Source organism: Hemibagrus wyckioides, linkage group LG21 (genome assembly GCF_019097595.1).
Source record: "Hemibagrus wyckioides isolate EC202008001 linkage group LG21, SWU_Hwy_1.0, whole genome shotgun sequence".
In the NCBI taxonomy this organism is placed as follows: domain Eukaryota; kingdom Metazoa; phylum Chordata; class Actinopteri; order Siluriformes; family Bagridae; genus Hemibagrus; species Hemibagrus wyckioides.
The window spans coordinates 3,887,287-3,905,808 of NC_080730.1; the positions used below are offsets into that span (position 1 = coordinate 3,887,287).

At 40.0% G+C, this 18,522-nt stretch overlaps 2 protein-coding genes across 3 annotated transcripts; both read left to right on the top strand.

The window, feature by feature from the left end:
• The first annotated feature begins 604 nt into the window (after positions 1-604).
• ift52 (intraflagellar transport 52 homolog (Chlamydomonas)) lies at positions 605-6,828 on the top strand. 2 transcript variants are annotated; one of them, XM_058373269.1, is made up of 14 exons: positions 605-752; positions 1,104-1,259; positions 1,375-1,462; positions 2,083-2,212; positions 2,304-2,379; positions 2,469-2,540; positions 3,678-3,804; positions 3,902-3,988; positions 4,088-4,156; positions 4,653-4,807; positions 4,887-4,974; positions 5,076-5,184; positions 6,149-6,294; positions 6,391-6,828. In XM_058373269.1, the coding sequence occupies exons 2-14, from the start codon at positions 1,141-1,143 to the stop codon at positions 6,433-6,435; spliced, it is 1,311 nt and encodes a 436-aa protein (XP_058229252.1). In that variant the 5' UTR covers positions 605-752; positions 1,104-1,140; the 3' UTR covers positions 6,436-6,828. The 2 variants fall into 2 exon arrangements, with proteins under 2 accessions (XP_058229252.1, XP_058229253.1); XM_058373270.1 differs by having other exon boundaries at positions 3,905-3,988.
• Positions 6,829-9,816: 2,988 nt separating this feature from the next.
• mybl2b (v-myb avian myeloblastosis viral oncogene homolog-like 2b) lies at positions 9,817-17,928 on the top strand. The gene is made up of 15 exons (XM_058372876.1): positions 9,817-10,062; positions 10,827-10,914; positions 11,035-11,106; positions 11,561-11,653; positions 12,679-12,899; positions 13,297-13,444; positions 13,533-13,589; positions 13,823-14,026; positions 15,043-15,315; positions 15,754-15,896; positions 15,981-16,080; positions 16,167-16,277; positions 16,594-16,710; positions 16,795-16,947; positions 17,151-17,928. The coding sequence occupies exons 1-15, from the start codon at positions 10,043-10,045 to the stop codon at positions 17,277-17,279; spliced, it is 1,929 nt and encodes a 642-aa protein (XP_058228859.1). The 5' UTR covers positions 9,817-10,042; the 3' UTR covers positions 17,280-17,928.
• Positions 17,929-18,522: the final 594 nt, after the last annotated feature.

Genomic DNA, 18,522 nt, shown 5'->3' on the forward strand with positions numbered 1-18,522 from the left:
CAGATGTCTCCATTTTGGCCTGGCTCACAGTCTCTGCTCTAATTCATCCCAAAGGTGTTCTATGGGGTTGAGGTCAGTCACTGGTGTGCAGTCATGTTGGAACAGGAAGGGGTCATCCCCAAACTGTTCCCACAAAGTTGGGAGCATGAATGTCTTGGTAAGCTGAAGCATTAAGAGTTCCTTTCACTGGAACCAAGAGGCCGAGCCCTGGATTCAAAGGGAGAAAAACCAACATTTAATGGGTGTAATTTTATGTAAGTAAAGTTTTCAAGTGATGTCTTCAGCTCCAGGAAGAATCTCTCCATATTATGAGGATCTCTGGAATATTTTTGAATATGAATTTCATTTCATGATACATTTACACATAAACCAAATGAAACTGCTTATACCACATTGTCTGTCTGTGTCTCTCTCTCTCTCTCTCTCCCTTGCCCCCCCCCGTTTTTCCTTTATTCATTGATAGTTCAGTGTTTTTGTTCTGCCATAAAACATCTACCCTAGATATTTCTGAAGTATTTCTCTCTGTCTCTCTCTCTCTCGCCACGATGAATATCAACCACTGAAATGGTTAAAAATAAATAAATAAAACCTTTGAGATGTGGTGTTTAATTTAAATATATTCTTTTTCTTAACACTGCTAGTCATTGAAAGCTGCAGTTGTTGCTATGGGGGGGGCGTCCCCATGGTTACTGTTGTTTACCCAGAATGCTTAACGGACATGCTAACAGCTCGGAGATATGATAAATCTTGAGGTAGGGTTATCTTTAACGATCAAAATGTGCGGCTTCGAGTTTTCTAAATTAAAAATTAGCAGCCGTGTAAATATTTTCCGCTGATTATGTGTAAGTTTTGGGGTAATATGGAGGCTTCGAGAATGTTTCTTTGTGGTTAGCTATGGGGCTAACTAGCACTAGCACCACCGCTAACACGGTAGCTAAGCTAACTAGTTATAATTAAGACTCTTACAGTTGGCCACTATTTATTATTGTGGTTATTATTATTACAGAGTTAAGAGGTTGTTTAAACCTTAGATATTTTTTTATATCGCAAAAAATATATATATATTGCAACGGATTGACATCTGTATCACATCTGCTCCACAGATTTCAGTCTTTAGAAGAAACATCCTTCAAGCACAAGATGGATAAAGAGCAGCGGAATATTGTCGTGTTTAATTCGTCCAAAAGAGAGCAGTTTAGTGCCAACACCGGCTACAAGAGTCTTCAGAAGAGACTGAGGACGCAATGGAAGATCCAAGGGTATTAATACATCTCACAAAGCCATGCAGTTCTGTGCTGATGAGCCTAGAAAACGATTTAGTGTCTCTCATTCACACTAACAGCCAGTCTTTCTTTGTGTGTGTGGTCTCACCAGCATCAAAGAGGAGATCACAGCCGAGAAACTGCATGGTGTGAAGCTGTGGATCACCGCAGGTCCTCGAGAGAAGTTCACAGAAGCAGAGGTGACATGATCATCCTGGCCTGGGAGATTGTTTTACCTCTGTGCCACTTTTACACTCATACACTCGCTCACTCACTTCTAGTAAGCTCTTCTCTGGTGGATGTAGAAGCTACACTATAATTCCAAAAAGTTTTGGGACACCCCTCCAAATCATTGAATCCAGGGCTCCAGTGAAAGGAACTCTTAATGCTTCAGCATACCAAGACATTTCGGACAATTTCATGCTCCCAACTTTGTGAGAACGGTTTGGGGGTGACCCCTTCCTGTTCCGACATGACTGCACAAAGCCAGGTCCATAAAGACATGGATGAGCGATATTAATATTATATCTATGATCTGGTGATATAAAGGTCAATGAGATATTAATATAAGGAGATCAAATGAAATACAATTTGGTGAAAATAATGCAGTCCAAGCTGAGATAGAACTTTATTAATCCTGAAGGAAATTCCATGGCCGCCAGAGACTGCTTCAGACTACACAAGAGAAATAAATATAAATGAAATATGCTACTTTAACCACCTGACATGACTTGCAGTCTGCCTCAGAGGCAGCAGAGGGTGGGAAATGTTACAAAGCGCTCCTTTAATGTGTGTGTTTTGTTTTGTTTTGTTTTTTTAGCTGCAAGTCCTGAAGCAGTATCTGGAAGGTGGCGGGAACGTCCTGGCCATGCTCGGAGAAGGAGGGGAAGTGAAATACGACACGAACATCAACTTCCTCCTGGAGGAGTTTGGTATCATGGTGAACAGCGGTGAGCGACCGAGAGCGCACATGCATATTAACACCATGATTCATTGAGGTCCGCTCAACGATTCAAACGAAGCATTGTTTCGCTTTTCCAGATGCCGTAGTGAGAAACGTTTACTACAAATACTTCCATCCCAAAGAAGCACTCGTGTCTAACGGGGTTCTCAACAGGTCGTTTTATTTTTCTTTATCTGAAACGACTCGCTGATGGCAGAATTGCAAGGTCATAGAAATGCTAATGAATGTATCGTCTCTCACAGGGAGATCAGCCGTGCAGCCGGGAAAGTGGTAACGGGAGTCATTGATGATGAAGGTCCGGGGAACAATACACAGTAAGTCTTCGCGGGGTCACGCCACAGCACGTTTACTTTCTCTCAACCTTAACAGACAGATAGATTGTGAAATAGGGAGTATGCTGTTTATTCAGTTCACTTCTTCTAGACCATTCACTGTTTTTTGTGTCCCTTAACATGAAGAACATCCTGTAACAAGTTCATGCTTTTAAAATAGATTTATTTTTTATTGCTTATATTTTCCTACCCTTGAGGAAAAACAACATGCATCTCAAACCCATTTTCATTTTAACTGACTTTCTTTTCATATACCCTCTATCCCAAACCCCAATTGGCCCCCTGATAATGCAGGTTGAAAATGAATGAATTGCATCACATTTTAATATTGTGTGATCAGCGATTTTGAACAAAAATTCTTAGCCAGACAAACAGGCTGGAAATTTTTCCCGAATGCTTGTTTGGATCAGCTTCTTGTCAGTATGTATGTATGTATGTATGTATTTATTTATTTATTTGACATTTTACTCTACAGGCCCTCTGGAAAGATGGGGGAGGGGTTTGGGGAATGTGGCTGGGGAAAGGGGTGTGGCTCAGAAGTGAACATGCCTATTTAATTGTTTATTCTTTAGTACCGTAGTAAATTTGCATTCTTACCTTAAGTAATGGAAAATATCGAATCAAATTTTCTTTCCTTTAATGCAATCTCTAATGAAGTCCGTTAGTTTTAATGATGGATAAAATATATGATTGTGTTTTAAAAGCAGCAAGAGAAACACACACACACCTAGCTACAGGTATATACACTGACCAGGCATAACATTATGACCACCTGCCTAATATTGTGTTGGTCCCCCTTTTGCTGCCAATACTGACCACTGCAGACTGGGAACACCCTACAAGAGCTGCAGTTTTGGAGATGCTCTGATCCAGTGGTCTAGCCATCCCAATTTGGCCCTTCATCAAACTCCTTACTCTTATCCATTTTTCCTGCTTCTAACACATCAACTTTGAGGACAAAATGTTGACTTGCTGCCTAATATATCCCACCCACTAACAGGTGCCATGACGAGGAGATCATCAGTCTTATTCACTTCGCCTTTCACTGCTCATAGTGTTATGCCTGATCGCTGTATATATTGTGAAGAGTATACTAATGCTCGTTTGTGCTACAATCAGGGCTCTCACGTTTGTGTACCCGTATGGAGCTACGCTAAATGTTATGAGGCCTGCGGTTGCGGCTCTGTCCACCGGTTCTGTGTGCTTCCCTCTCAACAGACCCGTTCTGGCCTTCTCCAAGGTCGAGGTTAGTGAGCGTGTAGCATTTTGTGTCTTCTAGCACTACATTAGCTTCAGGCTTTATATCTATATAAAGTTTGTCTATCCATGTGTTTGTGTAAAAGAAGAATGCAGGGAAGCTGGCAGTGCTGGGCTCATGTCACATGTTCAGCGATCAATACCTGGACAAGGAGGAGAACAGTAAAATAATAGTGAGCTTTCAGTGTTTTATAAGATTTATTGTGTTATCGTTATTGCTCATTATATGAATGGAAGAAGAATGTTTCACGTGCTTCTTTTCTATGCTACAGGACGTCGTGTTCCAGTGGCTGACGACTGACAACATTCATCTGAATCAAATCGATGCAGACGATCCTGAGGTGAGAGAGAGAGAGACTAATAATGTTTATTTTTATCTGATGTCCAGCACTGGTGGTCCCATTTAAAACAGGATTCACGCAGATAGCTGTTTATTCCTCGCTTTATTTCATCAGATACATTTCTACAGACTTACAGTGAACAGATTTCATGACTAATCCTTTAACCTTACTTGATTACATTTATATTTATAGATAGATAGATAGATAGATAGATAGATAGATAGATAGATAGATAGATAGATAGATAGATAGATAGATAGATTGATTGATTGATTGATTGATTGGTTTATAGATTGATTGATACAGATAGATATATAGATAGATTGATTGATAGGGTATCAATACCTATAGATAGATAGATAGATAGATAGATAGATAGATAGATAGATAGATAGATATGGAGCATTATTGACTATAAATAGTGGCTATGTCTCTAATCTGATTAAAGTGTGTCTCTGAGACAGATAGTAAAAATAAATAAATAATGTGTGTATAGATCACAGATTACACCATGCTGCCAGACACAGGATACTTATCTAAGAGACTCCGAGCATGTCTACAGGAAGGGGACGAGAATCCACGTGACTTCACCTCCCTCTACAACATGTCCCTCTTTAACCTGTCCACAGACTCCCTCCCGAGCGTGATCAGGTCTCTCACTCACCAGGCTTCATTACACATTAAACGCATTTGTTGACCATGGTGTTGACCTGAATTTTTCCCTTCTCAGGGCTTACAAGCAGCTGAATGTCAAACATGAGCCCCTTCAGTTGATTACGCCTCAGTTCGAAACGCCGCTTCCGCCCCTGCAGCCCGCAGTAAGCCGTTTTTTCCAAGATAGCGGTCACATTTTACACCTGAACTCTTTGTACCTGTAGCTCACGGTTACAGAAACCCGAGTGTCATTTTGTTCCTGCAGGTTTTCCAGCCAGCGTTTAGAGACCTGCCACCACCGATGCTCGACCTTTTTGACCTGGACGAGACGTTTTCTTCGGAGAAAGTGCGACTTGCTCAGCTGTCAAACAAATGCAAGTATCCGGTGTGATATTTTGTACGTCACAAAGGAGGAAAAGTCAGAGAATACTTTAGTGTCAGCTTGGAATGTGTGCTGTGTTTACATAAAACGTTCAGAAGTACACTTGAAAAGTGCCACCATGAGACAAAAATGAGAAAGTCTTACCCAGCTGCTGTTCTTACAGAGCGGTATTCAACTTTCCTTTTCAACTTGGAGCAACACAGAAAACTGAATCGGTCAGGGCTAAACCTGGAGCATTCATGGTTTAAAGTTTAACATTAACTTTGAGTGCATTTTATGATGCGGCTTTTACGGGGATTTTCAACACCAGGAAATGTAACCCATCCATCCATTTGTCTATACCCACTTTATTCCTAATTAGGGTCACAGGGATCTGCTGGAGCCTATCCCAGCACACACTGGGCGAAAGGCAGGGGTACACCCTGGACAGGACACCAGTCCATCACATATAGACAGACACCACACACACACTCCTGTGGGCAATTTAGAATTACCGGTCCACCTAATGTACATGTTTTTGGACTGTGGGAGGAAACCGGAGTACCCGGAGTAAACCCACGCAGGCACAGGGAGAACATGCAAACTCCACACAGAAACCCAGGACCTTCTTGCAGTGAGGCAACAGTGCTAACCACTAAGCCACCGTGCTGCCCAGAAATGTAACCATAACTGTACTTTTCCTTTTTTATAAACACAAAAATTGGCAAATAAACCACTTGGGATCATGCTGTTATGTGGGAAAATAATCATCATCAGGGAGGTAACAGTAACTACATCACCTCATTGTTCATTATTTTACTATAACAGCAGACTCCTTAGTGGTTTATTATTGCCTTGTTTATTGAGAGAGACAGAAGAGTTCAGACATCACGCTTCATTCCTGACACAGAGGTCAGTATGGAACATCATTTAAACGTGTTCAAAAATCAGTAATTTCCTCTGCGTGATTCCCACAGGCACCGACGACGACCTGGAGTTTTACGTGCGCAAATGCGGAGACATCTTAGGTGTCTCTGGGAAGCTAGATAAAGAAAAGCAAGACGCCAAGCACTTCCTCGAACACATCTTCTTTCAGGTGGTGGAGTTTAAAAAGCTGAATCAGGTGCGCTCTATACTCAGCAAACATTCTAGTTTACTCTTAAAAAATAAATCAAAATTTGTCTGATCTTGGTGTACTGCATTTTCTTTCTTTCTCTAGGAGCATGACATCGACACGTCACAGACGAGGTTTTCTCCTTGCTGAAGAAGGACGTTAGGGGACGGCAGAAGGCAGAACAGCATCAGCATCAGGACTGCTCTGGGATCAGGATCATCAACAGAATATTTTCAACACTAATTAGCATTTACAGGTACCATGTGTTAGTTTTGAAAATGATTTCTGTTTTCTTTCTGCTTGGAAAATTGTATTGTGAATTTTTTTTTTTCTTTTTTGGATTCAAACTATTGCTGGAATTGTATTTAATCGTTTATTATATTTTTGTACACTTATGTCCAATAATGCAATGTTTACAGGAGAAAGAACGTGTAGTAGTAGACAATGTGTAGACAATCCAGCACACATTAACAGGCAATGAGACAGAAATATTAATTTACTTGACCAGAATTCCAGTCACGAGTAAATAATTTGTGAAAATCATTTCAGGTCTTTTTTTTTTTTGTTTGTTTATTAACTTGAGTGTCTGTGTGTTTATTTGGAAAATAATCACCTTAACAGTAACTCCGTCTCATCCTACTACACCAGCATTGATTATTTTCCTTTTACAGCACATTCAGAACCATTTTATTCCTGTCCTACCACAGCAATTTGACAATATTAGACAATATTAGTTTCCTATTCATTAAACATTGCCAAAAGTTTTGGAACATGCCTCCAAATCATTGAGTTCGGGGGTTGGGCTCAGCCCCTTAGTTCCAGTGAAAGGAACTATTAATGCTTCAGCTTCATACCAAGACATTTTGGACAATTTCATGCTCCCAGCTTTGTAGGAACAGTTTGAGGATGACCCCTTCCTGTTCAAACATGACTGCACACCAGTGACCAAAGCAAGGTCCATAAAGACTTTTAGGATGGATTAGAGCGGAGACTGTGAGCCAGGCCAAAACTGACATCTGCCTTTACATGCACATGAATGTAATATGGAGTTGTCCGGCCCTTTACAGCTATAACAGCTTCAACTCTTCTGGGAAGGCTTTCCACAAGGTTTAGGAGTGTGTTTATGGGAATTTTTGACCATTCCTCTAGAAGCGCATTTGTGAGGTCAGGCACTGATGTTGGACGAGAAGGCCTGGCTCGCAGCCCAAAATGAAATTGTCCAAAATGTCTTGGTATGAAGCTGAATCATTAAGAGTTCCTTTCGCTGGAACTAAGGGGCCGAGCCCAACCCCTGAATTCAATGATATGGAGGGGTGTCCCAAAACTTTGGGCAATATAGTGTATATCTATTTATAGTTAATGAAGCAAGTCATCACTTATCACCAGGTTGTTTTTTGACACTAAATATGTTTATAAGAAAATAAAAATAGTGCAACATGAGTGAGTGACTATCCATCCATCGGCATTCATTTAAACTACATTCTACAATACAGCACTACTTTTTTGCTGGTCCTACAAATATGCTTGTATGTAAATGTGTTTATATAAAAAAAGAAAGAAAAAAAAAAATTTTGAATAAAAGTATTTTCTACAATCCCCTTAAAAAAAAAGAGCATGCAGTCATTAATATAAATACCACACTTTATTTCCAAGTACAAAACTTATATATATATATATATATATATATAATATTTCACACACACACTATAATAATTCTTCACTCAAGTCGACAAAGATCCTGCAAATGAAGGAAGGAAATAAATAAATAAATGCATAGAACTTTTAATATCATTTCAGCATATGATTTCTTTTTAAAAGTCTTACCTCACCGTGTACTACATGGCCACGCTTTGGGACAAACTCTTCTGTTGCTCGTCGGTCAGCTCCAGCACAGCTTGGCGCAGGTTGGAATCCTGAAAAGTGAACTCCCGGCGTGACCGCTGACCCTCCAACGGCGTCCCTGACCAGATCAGTGAGGAGATCTCTGCCAGCGTTTGAGGTGTAGCTTGGTTACTGGGACTCATTATGAACTCCACCTTACTGGGATCCAAGCACAGTTTGGGACTCTCCACATTAGGTCTGATGAGTGAGATTTCCCATAAAGGGTGTGAAGTAGTCAAGTCGATGGAAGAAAGGTCCGACGAGGTGGCTAGAACCGGTTTTTGGAAGGTCATCCTCTCATAAGGAGTGGAGGACATACCTTCCAGGAGACTGTTCATACCAGCAGCATGCATGGGGACAGTTGGGGACAGGAGGGACATCTTGCTCTGGGGATTGGAAGGAGATAGAACAGAAGAGGAGTATTTACAGGAAGCAGGAAGGGTTGAAGTGGGTTCTGTATACTCTACCACAATGCTTTTGGGTGCTTTCAGAGTTCCTTCAGATGGCAAAGCAGACAGGCTTCCGTCTGTGAAGAAACCTTGATCCAGCTCTGATAAACAAATGCTCTCATAGCTCTTAGCTGCATCTAAAACAAATTTATAAAAGACATAATCAACATCCTGTAGTACAAAAAAAGCATTGCATTAAAGACCTAAGGCTGCTTCTTGTTGCTTTTTTTTTTTTTTACCAGATCTGCCAAAGTTTCCCTCCATCATGCTGCAGGTTCATCATGTTAATTAGATCCAGCTTGTATTTATACACCTTGATTGATTTGATCATTATCTCAAAACACGAAATAAATGAGTAATGCTTGAGTTTGCATTAAAAAAAAACTGCAAATGTGATTGGTTTTGGAAATATATCGTGGAATGAAACGTCAACAAATTGCCTTTTAACTCCTTTTAATAGAAATCGTATCTGGCCACGCCCACCGCCGGTTTATCGGTTTTATCGTCTCCATCCTTGTTTTATTTTTTTTCTCCGTAAATTTCCTAATTTCCTAAAGCTATAACATATCTCAAAGATTTTTTTTTGAGTGGCCATTAAAAATGTGGTCATTAAAAATGTCTTCTAATTTAGGTTTAAATATATATTTAAATAGGTTTAAATTTTCCTATTTATATTATTAGTAATTATGCATATACTTATTTTTCGAAAAATATAAACATGGAGTCAAATAAATATATCAGAAAACAACCTTCTATAAAAAATATTATTTTATACATTAGGGTTTTTTTTTTTAAAAAAATATTTATTTATACATTCATAAATAAATTCATTCCACGTATACGTTCAACAGCATTAATAGATTAGCTTTCTATTTATTTTTTTTTTATTGTATTAATTTCTTTATCATTCTTCTCTTTGTTAATTTTTAGTTAATTATATTTACACATTAATAAAATAAAATAAAAAATAATAATCATATCGTCATAATATTAACGACAACAAGATTATTTAATATTTATTTAATATTCTATTCTGACTGTTCGTTAATATTGTAATATGTGTATTTAAAAAAAAAAAAAAACATTTGTTCAACTCCATTTTCATTTTTATTTTATTTTATTTATTATTTTTGAGCGTTGTTCTCATTTCTGCTCGCTTGCTGCGCGCGCAGGCGCTGCTTGATGACGTGCCTCCCGGGAAAGAGTGCGAAAAAGAAGCGCGAGATACAGAAACAGTGGAGGCGGCCACGGAGAGCTCGCGCCGCGCCTCTGCGTTTACTTGCTGTTTAATAAGCGATCTAACGACGAATCTTCGATCCATCCACGTGATTTACACATGGTGGAGAGTCGGACTCGACGTGAGATCGAGTTTAACCGGAAAAATCGGAGTGGAAAAGAAAAACAAAAAAACAGGCGGTTGCTTGGAGATGTCTTGGTGGGCGCGCGGGTAAGTTTCTTCACTTCATCTTTCGTGTCCGGTTGTTTTTATATATGTATTTATTTTGTTTAATCTGATTTAAACTCGATGTCAAGAATGATCAAAAGTCATGATTTTGATCCGTGTTTCAGTTTTGAGGATCATTGGGAAAGTTTGGGTGACTTTTTCTATATCAGCGCGCGCGCGCGCGCAATGAATAATATAGATCCTATAAATATAACCACATGCGCATGCGCAGAAATGAAAACAACTGGACTTGCAACTTTATTAATGCATTTTTGTGCGAGAAAAATCAAAATGGATCAGTAGTATTTGTTCCTCAATGACTGGCTAGCTGTAGCTTTTAGCTGGTGAGCAAGCTGACGTGAGGTCCAACAAAAGAATGCTGTTGTTTGTTTGTTTATCTGTTTATTTATTGATGTTGCTCTATAATTCATACTTCCATTATAAGATGTTTGTATTTAACACTCACAGGAAGCTGAATGAAGTCCTGCTCTTGGCTTTGCTGCTCAGGCCCGACTACGAATACTGTCCATTTTTAATCTGTGAAATAATAAAATACCTGATTCCTGTCCTCATGAGACAGACATTTGTTTAATATTCAGTTAAAATGGTTCCAGTCCTGGTCGTGTCGGAGTTTTGCGCCGATTTGTTAACACCTAGATGTAAACACCAAGTGGTGTCAGTAAATTCAGCGCCTTGTTGTTAGCTCCTGATGACTGGACTGACTTGTTTTCGTCCATGTTAACAAAGCTGTGTGTGTGTGTTTGCAGTGAGGACGGCGAGTGTCAGGACACTGACTCCGACGCCACTGACCCGAAGGACTGTGGGAAAGTCAAAGTGAAGTGGACGCAGGAAGAGGTGACGAGTTTTTGTCCCGAAACTTTTTCATTAGCCGAGCAGTTTATCGATAAGGGTCTCGATTGAGGGCCACAACATCGCCTCGACGTCTGATAACCCTCGTCTTGTCTCGTTTTTCAGGATGATAACCTGCGAAAGTTGGTTCAAAACCTAGGAACCAGTGACTGGAAATACATCGCAAGTTTTCTACCAGTAGGTTTGCTTTAAACTTAAACTTTTCTAAGTTGTCCTCAGCTCCAGATTTCTTCTCACTGACATTCCTAGCAGTTTTCCTCAGGGCTTTTACAACCCTTACAGCAAACAGAGGCCTGGTTTCTCTTTATGCGACTTCATTTTCTGTCTTTTCTTCAATCCCAGCTTAATGCATATCATATAATCTGTCTAACTAATAAATATAAGCTAGCACACTGATGCAGAGTTTATTAGGATCTTTTACACCTCTTTCTTTTTCTTGTCACTACAGCAACCTGGTATGACAGAGACACTTATATTTCTGTGTAATTTTCCCAGTTCTACCTGTATAGTTAAATTCTATAGATTTGGGTTTTTGTTTTGTTTTTTGACACAGACAGTGTCAAAAGAAAAAGCTGTGTGAATGTGACCGATAGAATTTGCAATCAAATTAAGTATGTGTGTTGTTTTCTAGAACCGCTCAGAACATCAGTGTCAGCACCGCTGGTACAAAGTTTTGGATCCAGACCTCGTCAAAGGGCCTTGGACTAAAGAAGAAGATGAAAAGGTAAGACTTGAGCATGAAAAGATGGTGCCAGGTAAATTGAATAAGACTGATGACCTCCTCATCATGGCACCTGTTAGTGGGTGGGATATATTAGGCACCAAGTGAACATTTTGTCCTCAAAGTTGATGTGTTAGAAGCAGGAAAAATGGACAAGCGTAAGGATTTGAGCGAGTTTTACCAAGGACCAAAATGTGATGGCTAGACCACTGGATCAGAGCATCTCCAAAACTGCAGCTCTTGTGGGGTGTTCCCGGTCTGCAGTGGTCAGTATCTATCAAAAGTGGTCCAAGGAAGGAACAGTGGTGAACCGGAGACAGGGTCATGGGCGGTCAAGGCTCACTGATGCACGTGGGGAGAGAAGGCTGGCCCGTGTGATCCGATCCAACAGACGAGCTACTGTTGCTCAAATTGCTAAAGAAGTTAATGCTGGTTCTGATAGAAAGGTGTCAGAATACACAGTGCAGGACGGGTCAGGGCTGTTTTGGCACCAAAAGGGGGACCAACACAATATTAGGTCATAATGTTATGCCTGATCGTTGTACATTGTGATGAGCTTATATAAGTAAGAGTCAAAGCAACAGGTTTGTTTTTGTTTTGTTTTAAGTCGTTCAAGCGACAAGCTCAAACTTTTAACATGGACGATTTCTCAGATTGATCCTCTGGTGTTTGTGGTCCGACTTTTCTTCAGTTCCCCGTTAACATTTTCCCTCAATTTGTTCTTGTTTAGTGTTTTACCTGCAGGAAAGCCTTTTAAATAAAGCAGATTTAATTAAAAGAGGATCAGTTTCATCAGAGTGGGTGTGGGAAAGTGGTCAAGGGATTTCGTTTCATTTTTGTTCACTGTCTTCAGGTTAGAATGTTTTTGTTTTTGTTTTTTTTCCCCCCAGTATGAAGGTATCCTCTTGTTTTGTGAAGAAGAAAAATCCAGAGCATGTCAGATTCGGAATAAAAACAAATCATTTTGTGTTAATCTTGGAAGGTCTTCTTTCAGACACCGCTTCACCTGGTGATTGTTCTCTGTGCAGGTGATCCAGCTGGTGAATAAATACGGTAATAAACAGTGGGCTGTGGTGGCCAAACACCTGAAGGGGCGACTGGGGAAGCAGTGTCGCGAGCGCTGGCACAACCACCTCAACCCGGACGTGAAGAAGTCCTCCTGGACTGCAGAGGAGGATCTGATCATTTACAAAGCGCACTGCATGCTGGGAAACCGCTGGGCTGAGATCGCCAAGCTGCTGCCTGGAAGGTAGACGTTTTGTAATTCCTAGCATCCATCCTTATCTGATAATTCCACTAATAATAATAATAATAATAATAATAATAAAGAAGAGATTCTTCATGACATGTTATAGGAAACTAATCAACGAATTAATTAAACAGCAATTTGCCATCTAGAGTCTTTTACTTATTAAACAATGACATGTTGCACTTTTGACACTGGGGACTCCTTCCAAATATTAAATAAACATTTTACAGAAAACAAAAAGTCCCCACATCCTGGTCAGGAGGAATATAAGCCTCTGTGTACATTGTTGCCATAGAAACCTGTGATTTATCAAAGCTGCCTTTGAATACATTCTGACCAATCAGAACAGAGTAAATGGATTTTCATTTTTTTATTTATTTATTTTTGAAACTCTCAGGACCGACAATGCGGTGAAGAACCACTGGAACTCCACCATTAAGAGGAAGGTGGAGCTGGGGTACTACACGGGCGTGGACACGACGCTGCACTTTATTCAGCAGCCTGAGGAAGGAGACGTCAGCGCTCAGCAAGACGCCGAACCACTGGTGGGCTTCACAAACCTTTTCTCTTTTCTTTGTAGCTTCTCATTTCCGCTGTCTCTGTGTTTGACGTCCTGATGTCTGATCCTCACAGGAGGATTTGTGCTACGCTGGAGAGATGGAAGCTGCCACTGCAGCCGTGGTCACGGAGGTAAAACACGACCGGACTTCTGCGCAAGTCGTTAAAGCGTATATTTATATTTATATGACTGTTTGTAATCAACTGATTTCATACACATTATTTTTGGCTTAAAAAAAGCCAATACTTCTGTTTTAGTGGAAAAATTAAAAGGAATGCAGGGCACACTGATTAAAAAATACAAGAAGAATATTTATAGACTTATGAATAAGTTTGGTGTTTTTAAGGAGGTTTTGGTCTTTCAGGAATCTGTGGACCCTGCACTTCGGGAGAAATCCGCTCCCACCACCACAGAGTCCCCTAAACCGCCTCAAGCTCCAGCGACGCCCCCCAGCGACACAGACAGCACCACCAACTCCAGCGTCCCTGCCTGGGCGAACGACGGCTCGGGCTTCCTGTCGCCTTCGGCCACGCCCGCGCTGAAGGAGGTGATGGATATGATGGAAGGGGTGAGTTCAGGATGAGCTTCTGCTCGGAGAGATGGGTTTGTAAGCTCGGGTCACTGAAGACGTCCTTCACTGGGCTTCAGTTATCAGAAAGGATAGAGGAATAGATGGGAAATCCTACATGCACTGACTCTTTCATTATATTTATAGATATTATGGCCAGAGAAAATTATCATAAAATCATAAATTTATAATAAAAAATAAACAAACCAAATGCATTGCGTAAATGGACAGAAAACAGATTGACTTTTTTCTTGATTATATGAATTGGGTTAATAATATGAGCAAAGATGTGGAAAGATTAAAAAGATGAAATTCCACTTAAAAATAAATAAATAAATACTTTATTTAAGCTTTAAAAAATTTTTTTCTTGTTCTTTAAAAGTACTGAAGAACTTTTACTTTACTTTTTTTATATTATATATTTTATTTATAAGCACTTATATACTTAAATACAGAATAAATACACAGCTTTCTGACACAAGCTATAAATAAAATAAAAAATCCCAAAAAAATAGAAATAAGCAAGTCTCTTTATTGTAAACTATTTCAGTTAAAAAATTCTAATCTTTTTTTTTTTTTTTTAATGTTTTCTTCCCCTTTCTCTATCCATGTCCTATTTCCGATTTTGGAACGAGTAAATATTTTTATTTAAGGTTTAAAAAAATAAAACTTTATTATGTATCTAGCTTAAATTTTATATTTTTCCCTTAGTGTATATGAGAGGAAATTTTTAAAAAAGTAATAAACACAGGGTCAGGTAAAGATCTGGGCTTTTGGATGGAGTTTCTTGGATTGTTCCTCTGAGCTGCGAGTGAGATGTAATGAGCGAAATAAAAGTGTCTGTTTTATCAGGATGTGGATTGAAGAGCAAAGAAGAAAATTTTGAAAATGGAGGATTTAAGGTAGATTTTATAGAGTGACTAAAATGAAGCACAGTCCTGAACAACATGCATGGCTTTCTGATGCTGTGGAGTAATCGTGTGTGTGTGTGTGTGTGTGTGTGTGTGTGTGTGTAGGATCTGGAGGGTTGGTGTAACCTGGCAGACTTTGAGCTGCCGGAGGAGAGTCAGAGCCCTGACGTGCTGCAGTTCCGGTTGGAGGGCAGCGCTCTACACGAGCTCAGTAAGGGGAGTAAAGGCGAGCTCATCCCCATTTCCCCCGGCGGAGCCACGCCTCCGTCCATCCTGAGCCGCCGCACACGCCGCCGCATCGCCCTCTCCCCCGATGCCAACGACTCCATGACCCCCAAGAGCACGCCGGTGAAGATCCTGCCCTTCTCTCCGTCTCAGGTACCACAAGACGGGTTTTGGTTTTACTGTAAACTTGGACTGAACTTTAGTCGAATTCAGGAGTTCATTTCAGTCGGTGAGGTGAGGTTGCAAAATTGCAGAGAAAATAAATTGAGGAAAGTTTGAATGCTTCAGCAGTTTTTACTCTAGGGGGAGAAAATATTGATTGTGATTTTTGTCAAGAAAATAAAACTCTATGAAGACCTTTCATTATAATTTGAGAGACATGATAGGTTTGAGCACCTGTGAAGTAAATATCAAGCTAAAAGCTAGCTTAGATAACTAGCTGTTGTTTCGTTTCTGTTAGAAATTCAGCCGCAGGGTTTTCATCATCTTAAATGATCGTCTTGTTTTAAATATAATCCATGATCCACCATAAAAGTCTTAAACTCCATGTAGATGAATAAAGTCTCATTTTGTGCATGAATCTTTTCCCAGTTTCTCAACCTGTGGACCAAACAGGACACGCTTGACCTGGAGAACCCGTCTCTCACGTCCACTCCCGTGTGCAGCCAGAAGGCCATCGTCACCACGCCGCTGCACCGAGACAAAACCCCGCTCACTCAGAAGGAGAACTCTGTGTACGTCCATCTTTTTCACGTAATTACATTTAAACACTGATGATGATATCGTACTCCTTTAACGTCATTTTTTTTCTCCCTCAGCTTCATCACTCCGAACCACAAGGCGGATCTGGACAGGACCCCTCGCACCCCGACCCCCTTCAAAAACGCCCTGGAGAAGTACGGGCCCATACGGCCGCTGGTGAGGAAACTTGAAATAACAAGAAAGAAAGAAGGTGCTGAGAGATTGTTTGTGAAGGTGTAAATGATGCGTGATGTTTACCGCAGCCTCCGACACCCAACCTGGAGGAGGACCTGAAGGAGGTTCTGCGCACCGAAGCAGGGATCGAGCTCATCGTAAAGGACGAGAGTCCGGCTGAACAGAAACCCAAAGTCGTGGTGAGGATTCCTGATTGACGACGACGCTCTCTTTCCGTATTAGAATTACACCAGGCTTTTTTCCTCAGTATTAAAAGAAATCTCGTTTTTGTCATTCACATCTACTGTATTTTTCAATCAATTTTATTTATCATCTTTAAATTGATGAAAACCGTAATACTGTGAAAGTTAGGTCATTTCTAAATTAGAACACAGTGAAAAAATATTAAATCAGAACATTTTCTATACAATCGAGATCTTTCTATAACAGTCTCTTCCTCCCTAATTCGACCTCCAGACCTGTATATTTACCTGATTTCATTTCTTTACTCTTTAGCACCGGCCTCCCATGAAGAAAGTGCGTAAATCTCTCGCGCTGGACGTGATAGACTGTAAGGAACCCCGCCCCGCCCGACGCCAGCACTCCAAGCCTCCTGCCAAAGCCAGCAGAAAGGTATAAAACAACGACCAGATGCTTTAATTCGGTCTCGTGGCGAGAGGACGATGTAAAAACTGCGAATCGTTTCTTGTCTCTCAGGCGGACCGTTCGCTTTCGTCCTCCTTCAACTCCTCGTACACCGTGAAGAAGGAGGAGAACGTCCTGGACCAGGGTTTCATTCTCGGGCCTAACGAAAGCGGACCTACGGTTCAACGAGCTCCATCGAACCCCAAACCTGTTCCACCTGCTCCTGTAAGTCAGAGTTTACTCTGGATTTAATTAATTTAGGACTTTCTAATGGTGGAATAGTTAGTTGCAGGGATTAATTAACACTTTAGAGCAATCCAGGACTACACCTTCATGCTTTCTAACCAAATGATATTACACTAGATGGAGTTTAATATGAAACAATGTGACTAACAGTCTCACCTCCATTTTTTTTCCTTTTCCTCTAGATGTCTCCAGCGTGGGAAGCGGTGGTTTGTGGCCGCACTACAGATCAGCTGATCATGACGGAAATGGCCAAGCGTTATCTCCGCTCTCTGAAATCGAACGCGCACAGCCGAGCCCTCATCCTGTCCTGAGCCTCTGAACTTCTCCGCCGTCTCCGATCAATCACTTTCTACAACATGAAAACATATGGCATTTGCTCCTGTTGTGAATTAAGATGTAAAAAATATTTTGTTAATAATGTAAGAAATAAAAGAAAAGATCTTGGGGCAATGTTTAAAGGTCATGTTAAAGGTGCTTTCCGTATCTTGTCTCAGGTTATCTCGAGAGTTTAACATACAAAAGGCATTCACTTTGTTCATATTTCAGGTTTTTGTTTTGTTTTTTTCGTCAGTGCTTTGTCAGGATATCAGGAATGTCAGTGGGAAGCGTCTGTGCTCTTAACTGGCACCGTTCATTTCTGTGGAAATCAGTTCATTACAGTTCAGGGTTCGTTTCACGTTTACATTTTTCACAATGATAGTATTAATATGTTTTTTTTCTGCCTCAATCAGTGCATAGTAACGCAGCATCCTGAAAACAGCTAGAGATTTTTATTTCCTTGCTATGATATACAGATTTTTTAAATAACCCATTTTCATACATAATGATTAAACCTGCTCCTCATGTCCACTGTGTGTTAATTGCTTCAATTTTGTACATGCTATAACTGTGGAATAAAAAAAATAACAAGGTTGCCTTGTTGTGTAAAATAACGTAAATAAATAAATAAAAAGCATTTAGAGGAACGTTTTCACGGAGTTTTCTTTGGAATAAAATGATGAAAATGTTATAAACTTTTACAAGGCTTATTAAATAGAAGATAAAGGTAAAGATTTGTGCATTTTTTTTTGTAATGTTTAATGCACTATCCACAAAATTAAACAATAAGGACTGGAATAAATCACAACGTTCCTGTTCGCCAAAGCGCTGGTGACGTCACACTCCTCACACCTCCTCTGATTGGACAGCGAGCAGCAACCCCCATGACCAATAGGAAACGGACACAATGCCAAATCAACACCCTTTAATAAAACAAATGACACGATTTGAAATGACAACACAATATATTTTAAATCAAAATCAATAATATATATATATATATGTATATACTTCATGTCATTATTAAACAGGTTATATTTGCAGATAGGAGATATAATATTTCCCGTATTATTCGGTCGCAGCGGTTGGGTTATACCATGTTCAGTTCACAGGGTTGAAGGTTTTTTTCATTCACTTTAATAGTTAAGTTTCGCTCAAGTTTGTGATATGAACTAAATATTAGTGGGATGTTAACCAGTAAATATGTTCGATCTTTGAAATTTTAATTATAATTAA